The following is a 27,127-nucleotide window of genomic DNA, read 5'->3' on the forward strand; positions in this document are numbered from 1 at the left end:
GTTCCTTTTTGGGCTCTTTGCTTCTTTGGCCGGTTTTATTGTTCCTGCTTCCTCTTTTGGCTACTTTTCTAGTGCAGTAGTCCTGGTTGGCGCCTTCCCGCAGTGAGGGTTGTGTGGTTCGGCCAGCGTGTCATGCGCATGCGCTGTGGAGTTTGTTTTGGTCTGGGCGGTGTTTCAGTGCTGGTGTTTTGCGCCCTTTTTGCTACGGTGCTTCGCCTCTCGTTCTTCCCCTGGCTGCGGTATGTGCCCCTTCGCTCCGGGGGTGTCTTGGTTCCCAGTTGTGGGGAGGACACTGCGGTTTTCCCTGTGTCATGGGTGTGGGCCGCCTCCTTCGCCTCTCCCTGCTCTCCTGCGGGTCCGGCAGGGTCCGGCTCTGGCGTCTTCACCTGGCGGTGCTCCCAGGTTTTTCTGGGCACGGTTGAGTCGTGTCAAGTTCGTGCCACCATTCGCCAGGTGAGTTTCTGTGGTTTGGCGTCTTTTGGCCGGGCGCTGGATGCGGTGTTGTTTATATACCTGTCTTTATTTAGGTATATTTTTGTACGACTGAGACCGTTCGCACACCAGTGACTGTCCATTTTTCAACCCTTCCTGTCCCATTCATGTGCATGTCCAACCCATGCTGGAGTCATTCAGGGGACCCACCTTTTTTCATATTGTGAGGTGGGGGGTTGTAGGGTTGGTTCTGTACTCACCTGGTAAGGCTCCTGGCTGTGCTTGCAGGGTTTGAGCTCTGGCTCTTGGGTCCCGCCTATCTGGTAGAACTTGCGGGATAGTACCAGTGGAGTGCAGTGGTGCTATTGGCACATTTGGGGAACACTGTATTACCATCAGAGGTCTGTGCTTATTACGCGACCTACTTGCGAGCATAAGCCTTCTTGCTGGTTCGATCGTGAACTTCCAGGGCACACTAGCCTGTTTTCGTATAGCAGTTCCGGCCCATCCTGGTTGTGGGGGTATGTGGGCCGGTGGGCCGCTCCTAGCAGCTGCCTGGAGGGCCACCCTCTGGCCGGTCTAGCCTGGCCTTGGGCCGGGCTTGGGGTGTAAAAGAGCTCCCAGTACCCCATCCAGTAGGTATCGAGCAGGGTTTCTCCGCCGTCGGTCGCCTGGTGCAGATTTCTGTGCCTGCTGGGTTTTGTCGTGTCTCCGTTGGCCCTGTCTGGGGTCTGCCTGCTCCGTTTCTCTGCCTTTGCAAAAGGGAGTTGCTATTTACATGTTGCATGTTGCTGTGGTGCCTGTTGCTGCTGCTGCACGTGTGCATTGGTACCGTGTTTCACGGTGGCGTGTCCTTGTTCCTGTGTCCGGTTGTGGTATGGCACTTTGCTGCTGTTTTGTGCCTGGGGATTGCGTGGGGGTTTTCTGTCCCTGCCTGATTGTCCACCCATGGTTGTTTTTCTGGGGTTTTTGTGCTTCTGCTCTTTCTTCCTGCCTCCTCTGCAGCAGGGGTGTTCTGCGTGTGTTCTTGGGCGTTTGTCAGCCTGTGTCCTGTGATGTGCTTCTTTGTCTCGGTCTATTGCAGTTGTTCGTACCCCTTGGTTCGGGTACTGTTCTGGCGGCGACCCTTCCGCCTTCTTTGGTTTCCTAGTTTGCCCTGTCGGTTTTTTTTTTTTGGGGGGGGGAGTCTTGCGATGTCTCGCATCGAACCCGTTGTTTCTGAACTCCTGTCGGGCTTGCATGCTTTGGGGAGTTTTTCTGTTCGGCAGACGTTCCATCTCCTTGTGCCGCCTGGGTTTCCGTGGTCGCGCCCGAGATCTTCCCGTGGCTCCTCCTTTTCCTGAGCTCGGAGGGGCCTTGTCGGGGCTGCTTATGTTCTGCCTCGCGGTCTCGCCTCCGGTTGGTGGTCGGGTGGCTTCGTGGTAGGTGTCCCATCTGCATGCTTCTCTTGGCGGCAGTATGGGGTATTTTGGCGGTCCTTCCTTTTCCTGTCCCTTCTTAGGTGGTTACTCTTGTTAGCTTGGTTTACTCTCGGCTTGGTTTTCTGGTGGGGGTTGGGGGCCGTCGTCTTGCCACATACTGTCGCCTCTTTTCGTGCGGCGCTGGCGGAGCCGCTTCAGCTTGCTTTCGGTCTTGGTGTTGCTTCTGCACCGTTAGTAAGCTGTCTTGTGCGTCGTTTCACCTCCGGCCTGTTCGTGCGCCGCTTGCACCATCCTGGTCTCTGGTCAGCGTGCTTTGTCTTCTCCTCGGTTGGTAGTGCCCCTTCGGTTCCAGTGTGTTTTTTCGTCGGCTCTTTCCTTTTGGCCTTTGCCTCTGGGGGTCGAGGCGCTGAGTTTTCTTGCTCCTTCGGTTTTAGCGTTTTGGTTGTTCGGTGGCAGCAGTCTCCATCTTTTCTGGCGCGGGGTGCGGCTGCTGCGTTCTGGAGGGGTCCAGGGTTTGTTGGTGCTTCATTGGTCGGGCCGGGGGTGTGTCATGTTTTGTGTTCAGTGGCGGCCCTCCGCTGTTGTTTGAGTGCCACGGCGTTTGGGTCCGGAGCGCGTTTTGCGTTGATCCGGTTCTGTTCTTCCCGGTTCGCGGGTGATGGTGTCCCGGGTGGTCAGCCGTGTTCTTGCGGCTAAGCTGCCTGTGTTCTTCCCTCATGCCTGTGGTGTTCATGGCTTCGCTGCTCTCGCTGCCGTCTGGGCGACGTGGCCGTGCGGTCTTTCGGGCATGGATTTTTGGTGTTCGTGCGGGAGCCTTGCTGCTCGTTGTTCTCGTGTTGTTCCTGGGACTTTTCGGGGCTGTGGCTCCTTGGGTTGGCGTTTGCTGCCGGTTGTCTCGTTTCCGTGGGGGGTGCGTGGTGTCCGCCTCCCGGTTCTGTCCCTTTGACCTTCCTCTGTGGGTAGTTAGCTCCGGGGAGCCAACGGGGCTCCCCCCAGAAAACCAGCGTTGAATGTAATGAAACACCATTTTCTGGGTGAGACCCGGAGGCTCCCCGGCAACCCTCCCTCCCTCCAGGTCTCGCCCAGAAAATGGCGTTTCATTACATTCAACGCTGGTTTTATGATATATAACAAAATAGAGCATGATAACATACTCATTATTATTGGTATTATTATGTATTACTCGGCAATGCTATACAGGCACCAGCTGCATATCCACTTTGTGGATACTTCTTGCTACTATTCTTTGTACATCTGACAAGTGCTTGCATCTCTTTATTACTGCATTATCCCTCAGTTCCAGTTAAATGGAGCTGTTCTCCTTTTTAATTTTTTTTTAAATACATTTCTGAAAATATTGGGATGAAACTTTCATGACGCTTGAGCTGTCCATGGCATACATATACAACAGGACCTGATGGCAAAGTTCAATTTCTCAAATTTGCTCTAATGCTTTCCAATTTTTTGTGCATACTAGCAAATCCTGCAACTTTGTCTTAATGATCACAAACGTAACTTGAAAATTAAGAAAATAAATAATAATTATAAAAGTGAATATTGAAAACTTCAGATTTTGAAATCAGCTGCAAAAATAAAAACTATCACCAATTGTTCATTTGGTGTTATTATGCTCTCAGAATAGTATATGATCTTCATGTTCATAGATTTAGAATATATGTTTTCAGTTTAGTTTACTAAAAAAAAATCGTCAATGTGGCATTTGAATTATGCGCCAAATTTAGAAAAAAAGGATAACTTCAAACGTTTAGGGTTTGTGAAAAGTCCATTGTAATAGGATTGTAGAACAGACAGCTGTGCACATTATTTGTAAAAATGGTGAGAATTGGTCAGAAACTGGATATTTTTGAAGCTGACTCAAAGTTGAAACTCTAGTTTTTGAGATAATTGAAGTTATCGACAATGAATAAGGTAGTTCTAATTCATTAATTTACTTATATGTTTTAATAAACGTTGTTTGACATTCGTACTCGAGTATGTGAAAGTTGTAGGTCAATGTGTGTTGGAATGATGTCAAGAAAAAATAACCCTCAAAAAAACAAAATATTGGGATAATTGTAATTATTTAGGGGATAAAAATGTATACTTTATAAAAGTGATAAAGCCCTAATCTGGTCCCTAATCATCAAAACCGCCTAAAGAGACAAAGAAAATAGAATTTGAAATCTGTGAAAAACTCAGTCGAAAAAATTCAAAGTCCCAAATTCTGCCAGTTGTGACTGATTTATTTGATAACCAATTTCATTCTATCTTGACATAGTTAGGGATGGGTATGCATTCTCTAGGATGTAGAGGTTATAACAACATCAGATAATAAACAAATTAGAAAAAAAAATATACCCCCCAAAAAATATTTATTAGACTTTAGTGAAAGTAACAGATATTAACATTAGGCAATGCATTTTTATGATATATAACAAAATAGGGCATGATAACATACTCATTATTATTGTTATTATTATGTATTACTCAGCAATGATATAAAGGCACCAGCTGCATGTCCACTTTGTCGACACTTCTTGCTACTATTCTTCTTCTTTGTGCATTGGACAAGTGCTTGCATCTCTTTATTACTGCATTATCCCTCAGTTCCAGTTAAACGAGTGTTTCTCCTTATCAACAAAATGTTCTCCTTTAAAAAAAATATTTGTCTAAAATACATTTTTGAAAATATTGGGATGAAACCTTCATGATGCTTAAGCCAATAAGTTGGTGAATTTATTTAGCATTTAATAATAATTTTCACATAATTCAAATATTTTTTGCCCAGCCCAGGCTATAGCAGCTTTAGGGTTAATGCATGTGGTTTGTATTACGTAGGCTTTTTTATTATTATTATTATTTTCTACCACAGACGTGGCCACACATATACAATGCTAACCAACATATATACATTTTCTTCTGTCCTCTATGGACAGGGTTAGAGATGTGTTAAACATATAGTTCAAGGGTTTATTGAACAATCAACCACAAAAGGTGATTCGGTGCTTTTAAAATGCTAAGCTAACCTACATACGTAAATACATAGATACACAGATTTACGTATGTCCTACATAAAGTGTTCGATGTGTCTTTTACATAGTGTCATTGATGTGCATTTACAAAGGTGAAATGTAATTCTGATCAGCTTCCATATTTACTTTATGCACTTACATATACATACACACACACACACATATATACGTACATATACATATATATATACACACACACATGCATTCACATACATTTGTCTCTTTTACTCTGACAGGGTGAGATAGCTGATAGAGAAACTAGTGTGCAATTAAGCACTTAATCACTGAAGGTGATGAAGGTACTTTTACAAGCTCAGGTTATATAGTTACATCACATACATACATTGTATAATTGATACATTACATGGTTAATCTTGGGTACAGTAGGCTGTTAGAGAGGGAGGGGAGGCATCCGAGAACCTGCCCATACCCCCTTCCTTTTTCCTGCCCACCCCTCCTTACTCCTGCCCACCCTCCTTACTCCTGCCCACCCTCCTTACTCCTGCCCACCCTCCTTACTCCTGCCCACCCTCCTTACTCCTGCCCATCCTCCTTACTCCTGCCCACCCTCCTTACTCCTGCCCACCCTCCTTACTCCTGCCCATCCTCCTTACTCCTGCCCATCCTCCTTACTCCTGCCCACCCTCCTTACTCCTGCCCACCCTCCTTACTCCTGCCCACCCCTCCTTACTCCTGCCCACCCTCCTTACTCCTGCCCACCCTCCTTACTCCTGCCCACCCTCCTTACTCCTGCCCACCCTCCTTATTCCTGCCCACCCTCCTTATTCCTGCCCACCCTCCTTACTCCTGCCCACCCTCCTTACTCCTGCCCACCTCTCCTTACTCCTGCCCACCCTCCTTACTCCTGCCCACCCTCCTTACTCCTGTCTACCCTCCTTACTCCTGCCCACCCTCCTTATTCCTGCCCACCCTCCTTACTCCTGCCCACCCTCCTTACTCCTCCCTACCCTCCTTACTTTTGCTCAAAGCACAATACCTAAAAAATTATTTAATTTTTCTAAACATTTACTGTGTTTTGGTGGGAAAAATTTAGTCATAGAAACCTTAAATTTGTTTTATTTTGCCTTAATAGGTAATACTGCGTCCAGTCTCTGCTCGGCTACCCAGGATAATAGCAAACACAACTTCTGCCCATTAATGATGGTAAGGACAATTTTATTCTTACTGTACTACCAGTGTGTGTGTTTGTCATGTTGATGTCAATAACCAGTGATTGTGAGTGTATTAATCAAGATATTTTCATTAACTAGTGTATTAATGTTGGTGTTGTCATTTACCAGTGATGGCGAGTGTATTAATTATATTGTCATTACCCTGTGATGGTGAGTGTATTAATCATATTGGCATGACCCAGTGATGTTGAGTGTATTAACCAGTGTGTTGCTAAGGGCTATTTGTCCCTTGTCACCCACAGGCGTGTAACAAAAAAGAAAAAACAAATTCTTCCTAACCTGTTAATTTGTGTTCCCTGACCACGAGAGAGAAAAAAATTAATCGTACTTACAAATGACATAAATGAGCCGACAATATGAGCGATGACGTCACACCCTGCATGCTTGCTCATGCAAGGTGCGTCCCAGAGGCATTGCGCGCAGTCCTCAAGCAGTCAGAATTGCCACAAATTTATTTTTGTTGCATTATTTACAGTGTTTAGGCGTATTTTATCACAAATATTAATCACTAATTGTGTTGCATATAATGTTACTTCATGTTCAATGGTAATAAATGTTGCATACATTGAGTATACACATGCGCACAAAAATGTTTTCCCATTATGCCAATATAATATGTATTCACAGTGTTCATTATTATATTTACGTACATGCACGCACTATTTACAGGTTTTTGCAATATTATTGCACATTTAAGAAGTCTTGGAGAGAGTGGTAGGTATTGAAGCAGTTGACAGCACATAATGGAACTGCACACGCTTCACACCATGTTTGCATACGTTTACGTTTCTGATCTCTTTTTTTTTGTTCTACAAACTAAGCAATCACGTTGGCCTATTGCACGCTTTCCAGCTGGTGGCAAATGTTTTAGTCGGTGTGCTTGAATGCCCTCCGTGTGAGTGAGCCTTGGTGTAGCAGCATGCTGCACCACTGGGTTCATGATGGGTCTTTGTATGCCTGGTTGATACCTGGTTGATGGGGTTCTGGGAGTTCTTCTACTCCCCAAGCCCGGCCCGAGGCCAGGCTCGACTTGTGAGAGTTTGGTCCACCAGGCTGTTGCTTGGAGCGGCCCGCAGGCCCACATACCCACCACAGCCCGGTTGGTCCGGCACTCCTTGGAGGAATAAATCTAGTTTCCTCTTGAAAATGTCCACGGTTGTTCCGGCAATATTTGCCAGGAACATCTTTGCCAAACTTTGCTAATAACTGTGTCCAAGTGTAAAAGCAAACGAACGGAAACTTGGTTTACGTCCAGTTTTCACCAGATACATATTATAGCTGTTCAGCATGCTTATGTCAACAAGATGGAAAAACACTTTTTTCGTCCACTTCAATGTTTTCCCGCACACACTCGACAGTGCCCACCATCATGTCAAATATATCAACCAAATGCATGTTGATATTATAGTCAAGAACACAATCTGGCTTATATACTGGATCTTGCATTATTCGGTTCGCCTTGCCACTGTTCACCATTGTACCATCATGAACTGTTGTCAGCAAATTCACTTCTCTCTTGTCTTTCCACCTGAGCGTATTTGATAACTTTTTCTTAGCTGGCAGTCAAATTTATTGGCAAACAATGGCATTTCCCTTCTTGGCTTTACTGTGCTGAACAATCCAGTTCTATTTTAAATCAAGAACCTAGCTTGCAAAGGACTTGTATAGCAGTTATCCGTGTATAAAATGTGGCCCTTGCTCATCCATGGTGACATCAGTGACTTTACCACACTACCTGAGAAACCATGTTGGTCGTTACCGGGAATGTCTACATCGCTAGCAGAATACAGAATCACGTGTAACTCGTATCCTGTTTCACAGTGACAAAGAACAAAGAATTTCAATCCAAATCTGTTGCATTTGGAGGGAATATACTGCTTGAATGCAACACGTCCTCTAAAAAGCACAAGGGAATCGTTAATCACCAGCTTCTGTGCTGGTACATAGAACTCTCTGAACTTTCCAATCACTTCATTCATATACAGTAGTCCCTCACTCGCCAAAGTCTATCATGCTCTGTCCGGTCCTCATTACTTGCAAAATAAAGACACCTGAGGAGTATCTGAAACCTGTCTCGGGACATATATTTCCCGAAGAAAGGTGTTGGAATAGCCTGGTCTTTGCTCCAATAATCTGTGATAGCGTGTTTGACACAATGTTTCATCAACATACATATTGCCAAAAATACATACATTTCACCTACAGTATGTTTTTCCAACGCTGCAATCGTGAATATTCTGTTATCTCTTTTCCAATGAGATGAGTCGCATGAAGGTTCATTTCGTATACAATATATTCCATGAGCGGCTCATCATAAAATGCTGTAAAGAATCCATTTCACACATGTCCTCACCATTATCAGGGAAAGGTCTGTAATCCAACTTCTTTATTGCCAAAGGCAGGAATTAGAGAAATAAAATCGTCACCATTACTCCACACAAGTACACCTGCTGTCCTGCGAGACGCAACAGCATGACAGCGAGGAAGCATTGCACATCGTGGACCAGGAGCTAAAGTCCGTCTACACAAAGTACGGGCGCTATGTAAACGTGAGGTGAAATCACGTGAACATGAGGGTCTTGGTTCCTCATGTGGTGCCATGCGGCAGCGCTTGGCTGGGCGAGACGCTGCTGACACGACAAATTCTCGCCCGGTATCACCACTGGTACTAGCAACAGGCACGGTAACACTATGCTCTGAATCCACTTCATGAAAACCAGAAAATGAGTCACCTTCCTCTGACTCGTCGCCCAAAATATCCTCGTACTCTAAATAAGCACAAGAACTGTGTGGTCGTGGGTGAATTGGAGTAGACACTGGGCGAGGAGGCACGGGTGAGCATGTAGGCCTCGCCATGGGAGGAGACTGTACTGTATCTCATATTCATTGTCTGTGCTACTATCATCGGACAATTGTCTGTAGTCCTTATCAATGTCAGGGTCATCAAAAATCACTGTCCTCACCATCAGAAAATAATTCACTAGTTATTTGCTCTTGAGTAAGTGATTGCGTGGTGCGTGCTCAGGAGGCGTTTGGCCATACGTTCGCGATGGTGACCGCTGGGTAATTGGGGCCTCTCACGCATTGGTAGCATGAGCTGGATATTTTTTACAAAATGGCAGTTGGTTTACTATAGCCCCTGGGCAGTGTATGGGGGGCCCCCCTACCCCGCCGGCCATTCATATCTTGTGTGGTATTCCATCACGTCATATGACATGATGCACAATTTATAGCAAGTTACTCAACACATCATATGACGTGTTGTGCAGTTTAAGGGTTAATCATGGTGTTATTACCCAGTTATGTTGAGTGTATTAACCCTCTGAAATGCAAATAGCGTATAATTTTGCTCAATCAGGGGTGCGCATAACACCTTAACCACTGCACTGTGCCAAACGACAAATGCCATTCGCCAATTACTGCGCCAACTGACAAAAGTATGTTTTATTTCTTCGTACACAGTCGAAGTGACAAATGCCATTCGCCAATTACTGCGCCAACTGACAAAAGTATTTTTTATTTCTTCGTACACAGTCGAAGTGCACTCGCTGTAGGTTGGGTACAAAATGGACTCTTAGGACCTCCAGTGAGAGGCAGCCATCTTGGAAAAAATTCCCAGAATGTCCTAGGGCATCTGGCTGGGTTAGCACTGAGTGAGCAACAATGAGTGGCACATGCGCCCCTGGCTCCCAAACACCTGTCCAACGCGGTGTTGACTTGGGTACAAGATGGATTCCTGAGGTGTTTGACAGATTGAAAAAAATTCCCAGCATTCCCCACGGTCTTGGGTAGGCTCATATTCAAGGTAGCAACCGTGTCGTATTCATCCATATTGAGCTCCCAGCCCTAGTCGGCTATGTTTTTAAGAAAACATCATCTGATGTTGGAATACAAGGCATATTGCTTGAAGATGAGCATGCCAATGATTTTGATAACCCAAATCTGAAAAAAGACCTAACACAGGTGTCTGCTACTAGTGATATGCATATTGAAGTGAACGATGTGGAGAGTGTGTACAGTACACAGCTCTCACAGCCCTGCCATGCCGGACTAGGTCATCACCATCAGTGGAACAACACAAATGAATTTTTGTATGTTCCACTGAACATTTAGTGCCAAATGCAATTCATTTGGACCATCTGGGAATTCGTTAGAGCGGGGTCTGTTAGAGTGATGATGCACTGTATGTGAAAAGAAAAAATGCAAGAATAGAGAAGTGATTGCAAATATTATTCAGCAGATATGTAAGTAATAAAATTTAGCAGATACTGATATAAGTAATAAAATTTAGCAGATACTGATATAAGTAATAAAATTTACCAGATATAAAAGTAAAAATAATAAAGAACAGAAGAGTGGGAAATTAGATAATTAATCAAATTTAGATTCCTAGAGTAAACAAATTAAGATTCAAATAATTAATCAAATGGAATACAAATAATTAGCTAATTTAAGAATTAAATTAATATTGTAATACATGAATATTATATGGTAATAATACAAGATGGGCAAAGATATGCAATATAAACAGGTAATACACAGGCAAAAAAAAAAAAGAGAACAAAGTGAGAATTAGACAATTAGATTAAGATTATGAATAAATAAATGGATTTAGATTCAAAATAATTAATAAAAAAGGAAACATAATTAATCAAATTAAAAATTCAGTAATCTCTTAAGATTGTAATACAGTAATATCATATGGTAATAAGACAAGTTGGATAAGGGTATGCAATAGAAACAAACACATATGGGCTGGAAACACTGATGTACTTAAAGCTTAAGAATCCATTAACAATACTGGAATATTAGACAACAAACAAGATTAGTAGCTAATATTAATGGGCAGATACATAAGTGAGAAATTAAATTATTAATTTTTAATTCACAAAGTAATGAATTAAAGATTCAGATAATTTGACAAATTAAGAGTTCAAGGTTTATAACATTTTGGGAAATTGAAGTGTTAGTTTCAACAGATAAATGGGTAAGTTGCAAATATTGTAAACTAAGAATCTGATAACTAGACAAATTAAGCATTCAAAAAATTATTACATTTTATAAAATTGAAGTCTTTGTAGTAATAGTTATAAGAGGGTAAATTATATGTATTTAAAGCCATTAATATAAAAAAGAAGCATTTAGTAATTAATATATATATATATATATATATATATATATATATATATATATATATATATATATATATATATATATATATATATATATATAAATTTAAATATGGTTAGGCTAGGTAAGGCTTGGTCACTCATGTGTTACTCTCAGCAATGACATTGGAAGTTCGCTGACTTCCAGTTATGTCACAATCAACAAAGAAAGTTAGTAATTGTTGGACACTTTTGATTTCATGTCTTTTGCTGTTCTTTCTTAGCAATGATCGTTCCATTCCTGGTGTAGCACTGCTTGATAAGATTTGGGTTTTGTTTGTGAATATCTTGCAGTCTGTAGAGGAGGATCAACAGTGCTTGGTAAGGCACTCATTAATATAAAGGTTGGTTTTATATTTGTAGCTGATTGAATGAGGTCTTACTTATCATTGGGATAAGCTAGTTTAGTGAGCATCTATCTGGTGCTGTGGTGATTGTTTTTATCTATTCTGATAGATTTAATAGTATCATTAAAGTTTATCTCTGATGTAATCAGTTGATGGGCTACACTTGAACAGTTTTGACCTTGTTCTTCAGACAGTTCAGTAGAGCTGATGATGAGCAAATCATGGAGTTTTTGTTGATACTGTTGTCTGGAGAGCCTGAAACACTTATAAATTCAGTACTACCTACCTAACTACACATGCTGTATTGCATATTAATGGGTTATAAGCCAGTCCAAACATGGTATAAGTATGGAATACTATAACTCTCATACTGGGTGGGGTGGATATTATGTGGGACTGGTGGCTCATAACAGTTGTCACTAACCTGTGTTGGTGAGTGTATTAATAACACTTTCACGCTTCGATGTCGCTTTCCAGTGACATCCGTTTTTCTCCTGGGCCGTCTCGGATGACGCGGTCTGAAATCATCCATTAAAATATTTGTTAAAAATTAAAATTTTAACTGATCAATCTGGGTGTGGTTTCAAAATGAGCACCTTTAGATTCCACACAATTTGATGCCAAAATGAAAGACGTCACATGAAAATTGATGTCAGAACACTAGAAAGATATAAATAATTTTGTGGTGACGAGCGTTAAAAAGTGTCCAAAAGTTAAAATATTTGTTAAAATTCTATTTATTGTTTTATTATTATGGAACTAGTTTTAAAATATGCGCCTTTAAATTGCGCACAATTTGATACCAAAATGGAAGACGTAACACAAAAATTGATGTCAGAACACTGGAAAAAATATTTAGTATTCTAGTATTTCTTTTGTTTTTGGCTATGATGAATTGTTCTAAAATTAATGGTAATTACTGTACCGTAGTGTATAGGCCACTCCACATTCCCCCATATCCCCCCATGTTATCCCTCCCAACGGTCCCCTCTCTCCCCTCTCTCCCGATACCAACCACCCACCCCACCCCCTCCTACACCATGCGCCTCGAGCCACAGCCGTACTGGATTAATATGGTACGGCCCGCAGCCTGGCTTTCATATCCGGACAATTCACTCCTTGTCTGGCTGACTGTCCGGATATTGCAACATCGGCAGCAAGTTAACCGGCCCAGATTTTTATCCGGACAAACACCTGATTTTCCGGCTCCTATGGACATTTTGGCCGGATATTGAGATAACTTTATCCGGTCACGATTTTGACCGTATAAGGGTGTTTTCCGGATATTCGAATCCCGGATAATTGAGTGTCTACAGTAATTATTTTGTGCGACATGGCGTTGGAATTGAGCTGTGATTTATCATACCGTAAATTTTGTGAGTGTAGATTGTTTTTGTTTTTTGTTTTTTTGTTTTGTTTTTTAACTGTTTTTCTTATATTTCAGTGATGGGAACATCAGATCATTTGATGTTCCCAATTTTCTAATGGGAACATCAGATCATTTGGGAATGCATAAGACGAGGGAGTGGGGAAAGGTGGGGAGGACGAGGGGACGGGAGTGGGAGGGGGAGGAATGGTGAGGGGGGGAACAGGGGAGGGGGGTACTGATGGGAAGGATGAGGGGATGGGGGAGTTGGGGATGGTGACGTGGGGACCGAGGAATGGAGAATGGTGGGGAGCACAAGGGGACAGGGGGAGTGGGTGATGGTGAAGAGGATGAGGGGACGGGGGAGGGGGGGGAATTGTCGGGTGGATGAGTTGATGGGGGAGTGAGAGATGGTTAGGAGGCTGAAGGGATGGTGGAGTGGGGAATGGTCAGGAGGAGGAGATGGTGGGGAGGACGAGGGGACGCGGGAGTGAGGAATGGTTGGGAGGATGAGGGGACCGGGGAATGGTGGGGAGGACTGGGAGACAGGGAAAGGTTACTGTGGCTCAACAACGCACATGTGTTGCTGAGCCACAGCAACGCATGGCCAAGTACAGCTAGTAAGGAATAATGTATAATGGATTAATCAGTTCCAAACCACAAAAATAAATACTGTATAGTTATACAATAATTAAATGGAATAAATGCTAACACACTACACTTTACCTGTACTTTGGAGAGTTGATGGCATATGTGGAAACTAATGAGGCAGAGGAAGAGAGATGTTCTTTGGCAGGGGAGTTCCCTAACATTAAAACTTCTGGAAGTTGTGCTTCTGATGTTCTTTCTCTTTTCTGTCTTTTTCTGTTTCCCTCATTACACTCACTGAATGCTTTCCTTACAAGAAACTTGTCCAAGGATGATTGTTTTTGCCTGTGCATTAAAATGTTTTTAAAGTGAGACATAGCATTCATTCAACAGATTTATAACACAGTTTGTCAAGATGATAATTTCAAGAAAAGGTTTACACTTTCCCTCATTTTGCACACATTTCTTTTAATAGAGAACTAGATTTAGGCATAACAAACTCTGTAACAAGAGCTGACACTCAGGTACCACTCTCATATTTAGCTGTGAGTTCTTTCTTCATCTGTATCGTGATTCTAACCGTTGTTCTTTTTGCTAGGCTCATATCACAAACTTTCATAGGTGACATGGTGACTTATTTACAATAAGAATATAAAAAAATATCCAAGAGAAAAGTGTAGTGGGTTGTGCACTGACCAACAGCTATGGTGAAACTGATGCATCAGGGACGCGTGTTTACATCTGAATGTCGAGCAAACACACGAATACCGAACATGAACACAGCGTCTGAGTACCAAAAAGTGCGAATTATTAGCAGTGCAAACACTGAGGCTCCTCTGTACAAAGAAATTATGTAAATATTATGTAATTTGTATTGGTAAATACAGTACAATACTGTAATACAGTATTGCTTTTTGTTGTAAATTCTTCTAGCTTAACCAAATATTTTTTTCCACAGGATAACAACCCAGAGGAATGTTCAGTGTGTTTTAACAATTATGATGACAATCAGCTACGGCCTCGCACACTGCCGTGCGGCCACACATTCTGCTCCCAGTGTATTGACAATGCTATCAAGAATGGTCAGCTGACCTGCCCCAGCTGCCGTGCCGAGCACGCTGCCACAGCTGCTACTCAGTTCCCAATTAATTATGGTATGGAGGCCCTTATCAGAAAACTAAAAGGTATCGAGGTTGTACCAGAGAAAACGTTACCAGCAAAACCCATTAAAGCTCCTGCAAGAGGAATCAGCAAGAAGTTACATTCCATAATGGAGGAGCAGAAGAGCAACATCAGCAGCCTCATTACTAGCTGTGAAGAGGTATTGTCCCAGCTGGGGGAGTACCGGGGGCAGCTGGGGGACTGGAAGACTCACCACCTCCAGCTCCAGGACAGACTCTATGCTCTGGTGGAGCAGAATAAGTCAGCAATGAAGCTCTTGGAACTGGAGGATACCAGTGTGGTGGATATGACAACACAAGGAGAGGAAGGGAAGATTCAGCTGCAGGCCATATTGGGGAACCTCGACACAGTCAACACAGCGCAGGAAGTATTCATGACCATCAATGAAGTTGACCAATGCAACATGGAGGTAGAAAATTGGCTCCAGAAGTGCCAGGAACTCTTCCCAAATGTCAAGACTGTCCACACCTCAGTGAAGGTACGCTGCTGAAGTTCACATTGTTCTCACCCAACTGAGTGTAGTATTGCCTCTATATAAACACTTTTGACATGGACACACATCAAGATGAGAGTAGACTTTATAGATAAGAAACTTTTTGCTTTATCACCTGAAACATTTTTATTAATAAAGTCAACTGTCATCTTGGTGTTTCTCTACACTGTGGTCAGTGTAGAGAAACATTACTTCTATTGTCAAATTACTTTACTCAGAGCCTGATGCTTCATTATAGTCCAGTTACTTTACTCAGAGCCTGATGCTTCATTATAGTCCAGTTACTTTATTCAGTGCCTGATACTTCATTATAGTCCAGTTATTTTACTCAGAGCCTGATGCTTCATTATAGTCCAGTCACTTTATTCAGTGCCTGATACTTCATTATAGTCCAGTTACTTTACTCAGAGCCTGATGCTTCATTATAGTCCAGTTATTTTACCCAGAGTCTGATGCTTCATTATAGTCCAGTTACTTTACTCAGAGCCTGATGCTTCATTATAGTCCAGGTTCCACCATTAATGTTTGTGTTGGTAATGACAGGTGCAGGAGACCATCAGGGAGGCCCTGGAGATGATGATCACAGAGACAGTTGCCACAGCTGACCCCGTACACCTGGGAGACTCAGCCTCCACCATTAATGTTTGTGTTGGTAATGACAGGTGCAGGAGACCATCAGGGAGGCCCTGGAGATGATGACCGCAGAGACAGGTGCCACAGCTGACCCCGTACACCTGGGAGACTCAGCCTCCACCATTAATGTTTGTGTTGGTAATGACAGGTGCAGGAGACCATCAGGGAGGCCCTGGAGATGACGACCACAGAGACAGGTGCCACAGCTGACCCCGTACTCCTGGGAGACTCGGCCTCCACCATTAATGTTTGTGTTGGTAATGACAGGTGCAGGAGACCATCAGGGAGGCCCTGGAGATGACGACCACAGAGACAGGTGCCACAGCTGACCCCGTACACCTGGGAGACTCAGCCTCCACCATTAATGTTTGTGTTGGTAATGACAGGTGCAGGAGACCATCAGGGAGGCCCTGGAGATGACGACCACAGAGACAGGTGCAACAGCTGAACCCGTACACCTGGGAGACTCAGCCTCCAGCATCATGAATAAAGTTCAGGAAATCACTGGAGAGATCCCCCGGAAGCAATTAACAGTAAGTTTTTTATTTTCTCTCATAGGTCATATCACAAGATATTGAGTTGCATTTTGAGGAGAGGAAGCCTGTTCTTAGGTTTATCGAGGTTCCCCAAGGTTTACTACTGACTTTCCTTAACATACAATTTACAATAGTTTCCTACCTCTAGGATAAATATTTACTGGTAGGTGAACAGGAGCAACAGGTGAAAGGAAACATGTGAACCATTTATGTCCTGCATGGTGATTGAACCTGTGATCCTCTATTGAACCTAGGATCCTTGCCCCCCCCCCCTCACAGAGGCACAGAGAGTGGGTGACACTCCACCAAGTAGAGTGGTGGAGTGTCACCACTCTCCATCTTACCGGGAAAGCATCCAGGAAGACAGTGAACCAAAATAGACCACTGCTGGCTTCGAAGAGACTGGAGCCTTGAAACTGCCAACAAACTCCCAAACAATGCCAGTACCAACCCCTGCCAGTAGAGGGGGGCTGGAGCTACAGGTCCAGCAACAACCCCCTGCCAGTAGAGGGGGGCTGGAGCTACAGGTCCAGCACCAACCACCTGCCAGTAGAGGGAGGCTGGAGCTACAGGTCCAGCACCAACCCCCTGCCAGTAGAGGGTTGCTGGAGCTACTTGTCCAGCACCAACCCCCTGCCAGTAGAGGAGGCTGGAGCTACAGGTCCAGCACCAACCCCCTGCCAGTAGAGGAGGCTGGAGCTACAGGTCCAGCACCAACCCCCTGCCAGTAGAGGAGGGCTGGAGCTACAGGTCCAGCACCAACCCCCTGCCAGTAGAGGGGGGGGGGGGTGGAGCTACAGGTCCAGCACCAACCCCCTGCCAGTAGAGGAGGCTGGAGCTACAGGTCCAGCACCAACCCCCTGCCAGTAGAGGAGGCTGGAGCTACAGATCCAGGGCCATCCCCTTGCCAGTAGAGGAGGCTGGAGCTACAGGTCCAGCACCAACCCCCTGCCAGTAGAGGGTTGCTGGAGCTACTTGTCCAGCACCAACCCCCTGCCAGTAGAGGGGGGGCTGGAGCTACAGGTCCAGCACCAACCCCCTGTCAGTAAAGGGGGGGGGGGGTTGTAGCTACAGGTCCAGCACCAAGCCCATGCCAGTAGAGGGAGCTGGAGCTACAGATCCAGGGCCATCCTCCTGCCAGTAGAGGGAGGCTGGAGCTACAGGTCCAACACCAACCCCCTGCCTGTAGAGGGGGGCTGGAGCTACAGGTCCAGCACCAACCCCCTGCCAGTAGAGGGGGGCTTAAGCTATAGGTCCAGCAACAACCCCCTGCCAGTAGAGTGGGGCTTGAGCTATTGGTCTAGCACCAACCCCCTGCCAGTAGAGGGGGGCTGGAGCTACAGGTCCAGCACCAACCCCCCTGCCAGTAGAGGGGGGGCTGGAGCTACAGGTCCAGCACCAACCCCCCCCTGTCAGTAGAGGTGGGCTGGAGCTACAGGTACAGAACCAACCCCCTGCCAGTAGAGGTGGGCAGGAGCTACAGGTCCAGCACCAAGCCCCCTACCAGTAGAGGGGGGCTGGAGCTACAGGTCCAGCACCAACCCCGTGCCAGTATAGGGGGGGCTGAAGCTACAGGTCCAGCACTAACCCCCTGCCAGTATAGAGGGGGCTGAAGCTACAGGTCTAGCACCAATCCCCTGCCAGTAGAGGGGGGCTGGAGCTACAGGTCCAGGACCAACCCCATGCCAGTAGAGGGGGGGGGGCTGTAGCTACAGATCCAGCACCAACCCCCTGCCAGTAGAGGAGGGAGGGGGCTGGAGCTACAGGTCCGGCACCAACCCCCTGCCAGTAGAAAGGGGGCTGGAGCTATAGGTCCAGCACTAACCCCCTGCCAGTAGAGGTGGGCTGGAGCTACAGGTCCAGCACCAACCCTCTGCCAGTAGAGGGGGGGCTGGAGCTACAGGTCCAGCACCAACCCCCTGCCAGTAGAGGTGGGCTGGGGCTACAGGTCCAGCACCAACCCCCAGCCAGTAGAGAGGGGGCTGAAGCTACAGGGCCAGCACCAACCCCCTGCCAGTAGAGAGGGGGCTGAAGCTACAGGGCCAGCACCAACTCCCCCCCCCCATCCATTAGAGGGGGCGGGGGGCTGGAGCTACAGGTCAAACACCAACCCCTCTGCCAGTAGAGGGGGCTGGAGCTACAGGTCCAGCACCAACACCTCCCCCCCCCCCTTCCATTAGAGGGGGCGGGGGGCTGGAGCAACAGGTCCAGCACCAACCCCCTGCCAGTAGAAGGGGGCTGGAGCTACAGGTCCAGCACCAACCCCTCTGCCAGTAGAGGGGGGGCTGGTTATCTTGAGAGGATTTCGGGGCTTTAGTGTCCCCGTGGCCCGGTCCTCGACCAGGCCTCCACCCCCAGGAAGCAGCCCGTGACAGCTGACTAACACCTAGGTACCTATTTTACTGCTAGGTAACAGGGGCATAGGGTGAAAGAAACTCTGCCCATTGTTTCTCGCCGGCGCCTGGGATCGAACCCGGGACCACAGGATCACAAGTCCAGCATGCTGTCCGCTCCGCCGACCAGCTCCCTGGAGCCGGTCCTCCCTCCAGTGCCGCTCAGCACTGGAGCTACAGGTCCAGCACCAACCCCCTGCCAGTATAGGTGGGCTGGAGCTACAGGTCCAGCACCAACCCCCTGCCAGTAGAGGTGGGCTGAAGCTACGGGTCCAGCACCAACCCCCTGACAGTTGAGGTGGGCTGGAGCTACAGGTCCAGCACCCATTCCCTGCCAGTAGAAGGGAGCTGGAGCTACAAGTCCATCACCAACCCCGTGCCAGTAGAGGTGGCCTGGAGCTACAGGTCTAGCACCAACCCCCTGCCAGTAGAGGAGGACTGGCGCTACAGGTCCAGAACTAACCCCCTGCCAGTAGAGGGGGGGCTGGAGCTACAGGTCCAGCACCAACCCCCTGCCACTAGAGGTGGGCTGAAGCTACAGGTCCAGCAGCAACGCCCTACCAGTAGAGGAGGGGCTGAAGCTACAGGTCCAGCACCAACCCCTTGCCAGTAGCAGGGGGGCTGGAACTACAGGTCCAGCACGAACCCCCTGACAGTAGAGTAAGCAGTAAGTGAACTGCTTGCTGTCAGACAACTTGCATGAATTGTGTAAATTTATAGTAGAGGTGGGCTGTAGCTACAAGTCCAACACCTGTAGCTACACCAATCCCCTGCCAGTAGAGGAAGGGCTGGAGCTACAAGTGCAGCACCAACCCCCTGCCAGTAGAGGGGGGCTGGAGCTACAGGTCCAGCACCAATTCCCTGCCAGTAGAGGGTGGCTGGAGCTACAGGTCCAGCACCAACCCCCTGTCAGTAGAGGGGGGCTGGAACTACAGGTCCAGCACCAACCCCCTGTCAGTAGAGGGGGGGGCTGTAGCTACAGGTCCAACACAAACCCCTGGCTAGTAGAGTAAGGGCTGGAGCTACAGGTCCAGCACGAACCCTCTGCCAGTAGAGGTGGGCTGTAGCTACAGGTCCAGCACCAACCCCCTTCCAGGTGAGGGGGGGGCTGGAGGTACCGGTCCAGCACCAACCCCCTGCCAGTAGAGGGGGGGGGGGGAGCTGGAGCTACAGGTCCAGCAACAACCCTTTGCCAGTAGGTGCTTTCCTTGAATGGCTTCAGTTTATGTGTAGTGTAATGTGCTGATTGTGGTGAATGTGGTAGGTGTGATTGACTGATAATGGGTCTCTCACTGACCAAAGTTGATAATTGGGCAGACACTGACCACAGGTGATAATAGGGCTGACACTGACCACAGGTGATAATGGGGCTGACACTGACCACAGGTGATAATGGGGCTGACACTGACCACAGGTGATAATGGGACTGACACTGACCACAGGTGATAATGGGGCTGACACTGACCACAGGTGATAATGGAGCTGACACTGACCACAGGTGATAATGGGGCTGACACTGACCACAGGTGATAATGGGGCTGACACTGACCACAGGTGATAATGGGGCTGACACTGACCACAGGTGATAATGGGGCTGACACTGACCACAGGTCATAATGGGGCTGACACTGACCACAGGTGATAATGGGGCTGACACTGACCACAGGTGATAATGGGGCTGACACTGACCACAGGTCATAATGGGGCTGACACTGACCACAGGTGATAATGGGGCTGACACTGTCCACAGGTTGAGGACCTCCGCAGGATGAGGGAGCCCGTCAAGAGGCTGGTGGAGGCTGGCCGGGTGTTGGCCGTCCAGGAAGACAAAGATGGCTGCCGCTCCGCCAGGATAACTCTAGAAGACGGACAGCTGTACCTCCACTCACTCCCGCGTCAGCCCACGCCCGCCCACGCCCACACCCTCCAGGTTACTTTATTACACCCACTAGTCGTACTGACTTACTGAGTTTTGATAACTAATATGATAACATTTTGTTATACAGTTATCAGCATGATTTATTTCATTTCCTGCAGGAGAGTGAGGTTGTGGGCATGCTGGAGCCCTCCTGCACCCTGGCATTCTTTGACCTTGGGTGGGCGGGGTCAACAAGAGGGCGGGTCACCATCCGGCTGACCCCTGACACTCCGCTGGCCAGACAGTTTGTGTTGTTGTGTACGGGCCAGCGGGGCCACACCTACCGCAACACTAAACTGTTGGAGGTGTGGGACAAGGGTGAGCTGGGGGAGAGTGTGGTGGGTGGAGACTACGAGAGTAATGATGGTGAGGGAGGAACCCCACTGCTGCCTGACCTCCAGGGGGAGTACCGGAAGTCAGGCCGGGCAGGAACTGTGTTGGCCTGGGGTGAGCTGGGGGGTCCCAGGAGTACCCAGTTCATCATCATCACCAGGGACCTCCAGGATGGTTACCAGTGGACAGATGTCTTCGGTGAAGTGGTGAGCGGCCTGGATGTGGTGATGGCAGCAGTCAACCATATTGACATTACGGAGGTGACTGTGGTGGACTGTGGTGTTGTGCTGCCACTCTAGTTCACTGTACCACCACCATCACTACTGTGGTGTTGTGCTGCCACTCTAGTTCACTGTACCATCACCATCACTACTGTGGTGTTGTGCTGCCACTATAGTTCACTGTACCACCACCATCACTACTGTGGTGTTGTGCTGCCACTCTGTTTCATTGTACCATCACCATCACTACTGTGGTGTTGTGCTGCTACTCTAGTTCACTGTACCACCACCATCACTACTGTGGTGTTGTGCTGCCACTCTAGTTCACAGTACCATCACTACTGTGGTGTTGTGCTGCCACTCTAGTTCACTGTACCACCACCATCACTACTGTGGTGTTGTGCTGCCACTCTAGTTCACTGTACCACCACCATCACTACTGTGGTGTTGTGCTGCCACTCTGTTTCATTGTACCATCACCATCACTACTGTGGTGTTGTGCTGCCACTCTAGTTCACTGTACCACCACCATCACTACTGTGGTGTTGTGCTGCCACTCTGTTTCATTGTACCATCACCATCACTACTGTGGTGTTGTGCTGCTACTCTAGTTCACTGTACCATCACCATCACTACTGTGGTGTTGTGCTGCTACTCTAGTTCACTGTACCACCACTATCACTACTGTGGTGTTGTGCTGCCACTCTAGTTCACTGTACCATCACTACTGTGGTGTTGTGCTGCCACTCTAATTCACTGTACCACCACCATCACTACTGTGGTGTTGTACTGCCACTCTAGTTCACTGTACCACCACCATCACTACTGTGGTGTTGTGCTGCCACTCTAGTTCACTGTACCATCACCATCACTACTGTGGTGTTGTGCTGCCACTCTAGTTCACTGTACCACCACCATCACTACTGTGGTGTTGTGCTGCCACTCTAGTTTACTGTACCATCACTACTGTGGTGTTGTGCTGCCACTCTAGTTCACTGTACCACCACCATCACTACTGTGGTGTTGTGCTGCCACTCTAGTTCACTGTACCATCACTACTGTGGTGTTGTGCTGCCACTCTGTTTCACTGTACCATCACCATCACTACTGTGGTGTTGTGCTGCCACTCTAGTTCACTGTACCATCACCATCACTACTGTGGTGTTGTGCTGCCACTCTAGTTCACTGTACCACCACCATCACTACTGTGGTGTTGTGCTGCCACTCTAGTTCACTGTACCATCACTACTGTGGTGTTGTGCTGCCACTCTAATTCACTGTACCACCACCATCACTACTGTGGTGTTGTACTGCCACTCTAGTTCACTGTACCACCACCATGACTACTGTGGTGTTGTGCTGCCACTCTAGTTCACTGTACCATCACCATCACTACTGTGGTGTTGTGCTGCCACTCTAGTTCACTGTACCACCACCATCACTACTGTGGTGTTGTGCTGCCACTCTAGTTCACTGTACCATCACTACTGTGGTGTTGTGCTGCCCCTCTAGTTCACTGTACCACCACCATCACTACTGTGGTGTTGTGCTGCCACTCTAGTTCACTGTACCATCACTACTGTGGTGTTGTGCTGCCACTCTAATTCACTGTACCACCACCATCACTACTGTGGTGTTGTACTGCCACTCTAGTTCACTGTACCATCACTACTGTGGTGTTGTGCTGCCACTCTAGTTCACTGTACCATCACTACTGTGGTGTTGTGCTGCCACTCTAGTTCACTGTACCATCACTACTGTGGTGTTGTGCTGCCACTCTAATTCACTGTACCACCACCATCACTACTGTGGTGTTGTACTGCCACTCTAGTTCACTGTACCACCACCATCACTACTGTGGTGTTGTGCTGCCACTCTAGTTCACTGTACCATCACCATCACTACTCTGGTGTTGTGCTGCCACTGTTTCACTGTCCCATCACCATCACTACTGTGGTGTTGTGCTGCCACTCTAGTTCACTGTACCATCACCATCACTACTGTGGTGTTGTGCTGCCACTCTAGTTCACTGTACCATCACCATCACTACTGTGGTGTTGTGCTGCCACTCTAGTTCACTGTACCATCACTACTGTGGTGTTGTGCTGCCACTCTAGTTCACTGTACCATCACTACTGTGGTATAGTGCTGCCACTCTAGTTCACTGTACCATCACTACTCTGGTGTTGTGCTGCCACTCTGTTTCACTGTACCACCACCATCACTCCTGCATCACCATGGGCTGCGTGTTTTGATACCAATGTAATTTAAGGACACACCTTGATCACTATGTCATCATAATTTCACTATCTTTGGTATTTAACAGTTTGGTATTTATACTTTGGTATCATATACCTGACAAACACGGCTGTATCACCATCAATGCTATATCTTCCCAGTACTGTAACCTATCATTGCTGTATCACTGTAGCTTCACTATCACCACTATATATCATCATCACCTCAGGCCCCACACTTGGGGTCATATACTGACCATGTTGAGTAACAAATTGTTGGTGTCACTATATGACAGCTGTTGTCACTGTTATATCACCAACAGCTCACTATCACATAACACTGTCACTGCTACACCAACATCATTTCTCTTTCACCGCATTATCACCTCACACTGATATATTTCCTTCTTACATTCACTGATATATCACTGCTACAGCACCACTATCTCACCATCACTGCTATATCACCATCACCTCACTACCACTGCTATACTACCATCACCTCACTATCACTGCCACATCACCATCACCTCACTATCACTGCCATAGCACCATCACCTCACTACCACTGCCATATCACCATTACCTCACTATTACTGCTATTTCACTATCACAAGGGTGTGTTGTGATATTACCATACTGGATCATGGTGTGTTGTGATATTGCAAGTCTCCGTCAGTCTACGTGGTGTAGTGGTAAGACACTCTCCTGGCGTTCCGCGAGCGCTATGTCATGGGTTCGTATCCTGGCCGGGGAGGATTTACTGGGCGCAATTCCTTAACTGTAGCCTCTGTTTAACGCAACAGTAAAATGTGTACTTGGATGAAAAAACAATTCTTCGCGGCAGGGGGATCGTATTCCAGGGACCATCCCGAAACGCTACGCGTACTAGTGGCTGTACAAGAATGTAACAACTCCTGTATATATCTCAAAAAAAAAAAAAAATACCATACTGGACCATGGTGTGTTGTGATATTACCATACTGGTCCATGGTGTGTTGTGATATTACCATACTGATCCATGGTGTGTTGTGATATTACCATACTGGTCCATGGTGTGTTGTGATATTACCATACTGGTCCATGGTGTGTTGTGATATTACCATACTGGTCCATGGTGTGTTGTGATATTACCATACTGGACCATGGTGTGTTGTGATATTACCATACTGGCCCATGGTGTGTTGTGATATTATCATACTGGTCCATGGTGTGTTGTAATATTACCATATGGGTGTGAGGTGGTGTTATGACCACACATACACCAGTATGATCATACTGTAGCTGGTGTATGAGGTGCTCAAACTGTATAGTGATGTCTTGGCTGATTAGCCTAGTATCACGAATATTAATTTATGTAGTTATTCTGTTTTTGACAACACACTTGTATTAAATGTGTATTGCCAATGTGTGCCACATATATCTATGTAAATTATATTTCTGTATCATAAGTCCTTGCCATGTATTTGTGGATATATATTAGAAGTCTAGTGAATAGCAGTAGCCTAATGTCATGTAGCTTGAAAAATAAATAAATAAATAAATAAATGTTTATTTAGGTAAGGTACATAAAAATAAAATATAAAATAAAATGTTTATTTAGGTAATGTACATACATACAAGAAATTTTTACAAAGATTGGTTGACTTATAGGTAGAGCTAGTACATACAATGCCTAAAGCCACTATTACGCAAAGCATTTCGGGCATGAAAAACTTAAATGACAAGCTTAATACTAATTGTTCATAAAGAGTAGAATGGAAACAAGAAATGAAAACACAGCTGAAATAGCAGCACAAATACAATTATGTCGACAAACAGCGCTCTTTAAAAAAAACAGACATTGGTTGACAATAGAAGGGTAAGGTAGGTTACAGGGAATTTATTAGGTATAGCTTCGTTTTTATCTAAAACTGGTTGAGAGAGGTACAGTCTTTAACATGGTTGGGAAGGTCATTCCACATTCTGGGCCCCTTGATTTGTAGAGCATTTCTAGTTTGATTAAGCCGTACTCTAGGAATATCAAAACTGTATTTATTTCTGGTGTAGTGCTCATGGGTTCTGTTACAACCTTCTATGAAGCTTTTGAGATCAGGATTGGCATTATAGTTTAGCGTTTTATATATGTATAATAGACATGAGAGAATGTGCAGTGACTTAATGTCTAACATATTCAGATTTGAGTAGGGGTACCGAGTGATGTCTGGGGCCAGAGTTGGATATTGTCCTAATAGCAGCTTTGTGTTGAGTAATTAGAGGACGTAAGTGATTTTGGGTAGTAGAGCCCCAAGCACAAATACCATAGTTGAGATATGGATAGATAAGGGAGTAATAGAGAGTCACCAGGGCAGGGCGTGGTACATAATATCTGATCTTAGAAAGAATGCCCACAGTTTTTGAAACTTTTTTTGATATATTTAGAATGTGTCCCTGGAAATTTAGCTTGTGGTCAATGAGAATGCCAAGGAATTTGCCATCTAATTTGTTACAAATTTGGGTATTGTTTATTTTGAGATTTATTTGATTAGAGGATTTATTGCCAAACAGAATATAGAAAGTTTTGTCAATGTTAAGGGTGAGTTTGTTGGCAGTTAGCCAAAGATATCTCACTATCACTTCAAGTTGATCTAGATAGGGTTTTGAAATGGTCAAAGGATTGGCAGATGCAGTTTAATGCTGATAAATGTAAAGTTCTGAGGTTAGGTAATGATGATAGAGTTACAAGATACGAGCTAGATGGTGTTGTGATTGCGAAGTCGGATTGCGAAAGGGATCTGGGAGTTATGATTAGTAAGAATTTAAAACAAAAGGATCAATGCATAAATGTTCGTAATAAGGCAAATCGGACACTTGGATTTATTAATCGCAGCGTTAGTAACAAGACACCTGGTGTGGTTCTCAAGCTATATCTTGCTCTAGTTAGGCCCCATTTAGATTATGCAGTTCAGTTTTGGTCGCCATATTATAGAATGGATATAAATTCACTTGAACGTGTCCAGCGTAGGATGACTAAGTTAATTCCCCAAATTAGAAATCTTTCATATGAAGAAAGATTAACAAAGCTTAAGTTGCATTCACTGGAAAGGCGAAGAGTTAGGGGTGACATGATAGAGGTTTACAAGTGGATGAATGGACATAACCGGGGGGATATTAATAGGGTATTAAAAGTATCAACACAGGACAGAACACGAAACAATGGATATAAATTGGATAAGTTTAGATTTAGGAAAGACTTGGGTAAATACTGGTTCAGTAACAGGGTTGTTGATTTGTGGAACCAATTGCCGCGTAACATTGTGGAGGTGGGGTCCCTCAATTGTTTCAAGCACGGGTTGGACAAGTATATGAGTGGGATTGGGTGGTTATAGAATAGGAGCTGCCTCGTATGGGCCAATAGGCCTTCTGCAGTTACCTTTGTTCTTATGTTCTTATGTTCTTATGTTCTTAAGATGGACTTTATTTAGCTCAGTATTTACTGTGGCATTTAGAGCAAGGGGGTCAGGACTGAAGTAAATGAAGGTTGTGTCGTCAGCAAATAGAATTGGTTTGAGGTGTTGGGAGGCATTTGGAAGGTCATTAATGTAGATGAGAAAGAGGAGAGGGCCAAGTATGCTGCCCTGAGGAACACCAATGT

At 45.8% G+C, this 27,127-nt stretch overlaps 1 protein-coding gene across 4 annotated transcripts in view; it reads left to right on the forward strand.

The window, feature by feature from the left end:
* The window catches only part of LOC123765941 (tripartite motif-containing protein 5-like), a 335,145-nt gene extending 308,769 nt beyond the window's left edge, over nucleotides 1-26,376 (forward strand). For 2 of the 4 annotated variants that reach the window (XM_069337365.1, XM_069337366.1), the window contains 5 exons: nucleotides 5,979-6,049; nucleotides 14,506-15,207; nucleotides 16,242-16,388; nucleotides 20,535-20,714; nucleotides 20,822-26,376. In XM_069337365.1, the coding sequence (XP_069193466.1) occupies nucleotides 6,044-6,049; nucleotides 14,506-15,207; nucleotides 16,242-16,388; nucleotides 20,535-20,714; nucleotides 20,822-21,334 (1,548 nt within the window). In that variant the 5' untranslated portion in view covers nucleotides 5,979-6,043 and the 3' untranslated portion in view covers nucleotides 21,335-26,376. The remainder of the gene's footprint in view (nucleotides 1-5,978; nucleotides 6,050-14,505; nucleotides 15,208-16,241; nucleotides 16,389-20,534; nucleotides 20,715-20,821) is intronic. The other 2 variants (XM_069337367.1, XM_069337368.1) reach the window with 1 other exon arrangement.
* Nucleotides 26,377-27,127: the final 751 nt, after the last annotated feature.

The sequence above is a fragment of the Procambarus clarkii genome, chromosome 37 (assembly GCF_040958095.1).
Source record: "Procambarus clarkii isolate CNS0578487 chromosome 37, FALCON_Pclarkii_2.0, whole genome shotgun sequence".
Taxonomy (NCBI): domain Eukaryota; kingdom Metazoa; phylum Arthropoda; class Malacostraca; order Decapoda; family Cambaridae; genus Procambarus; species Procambarus clarkii.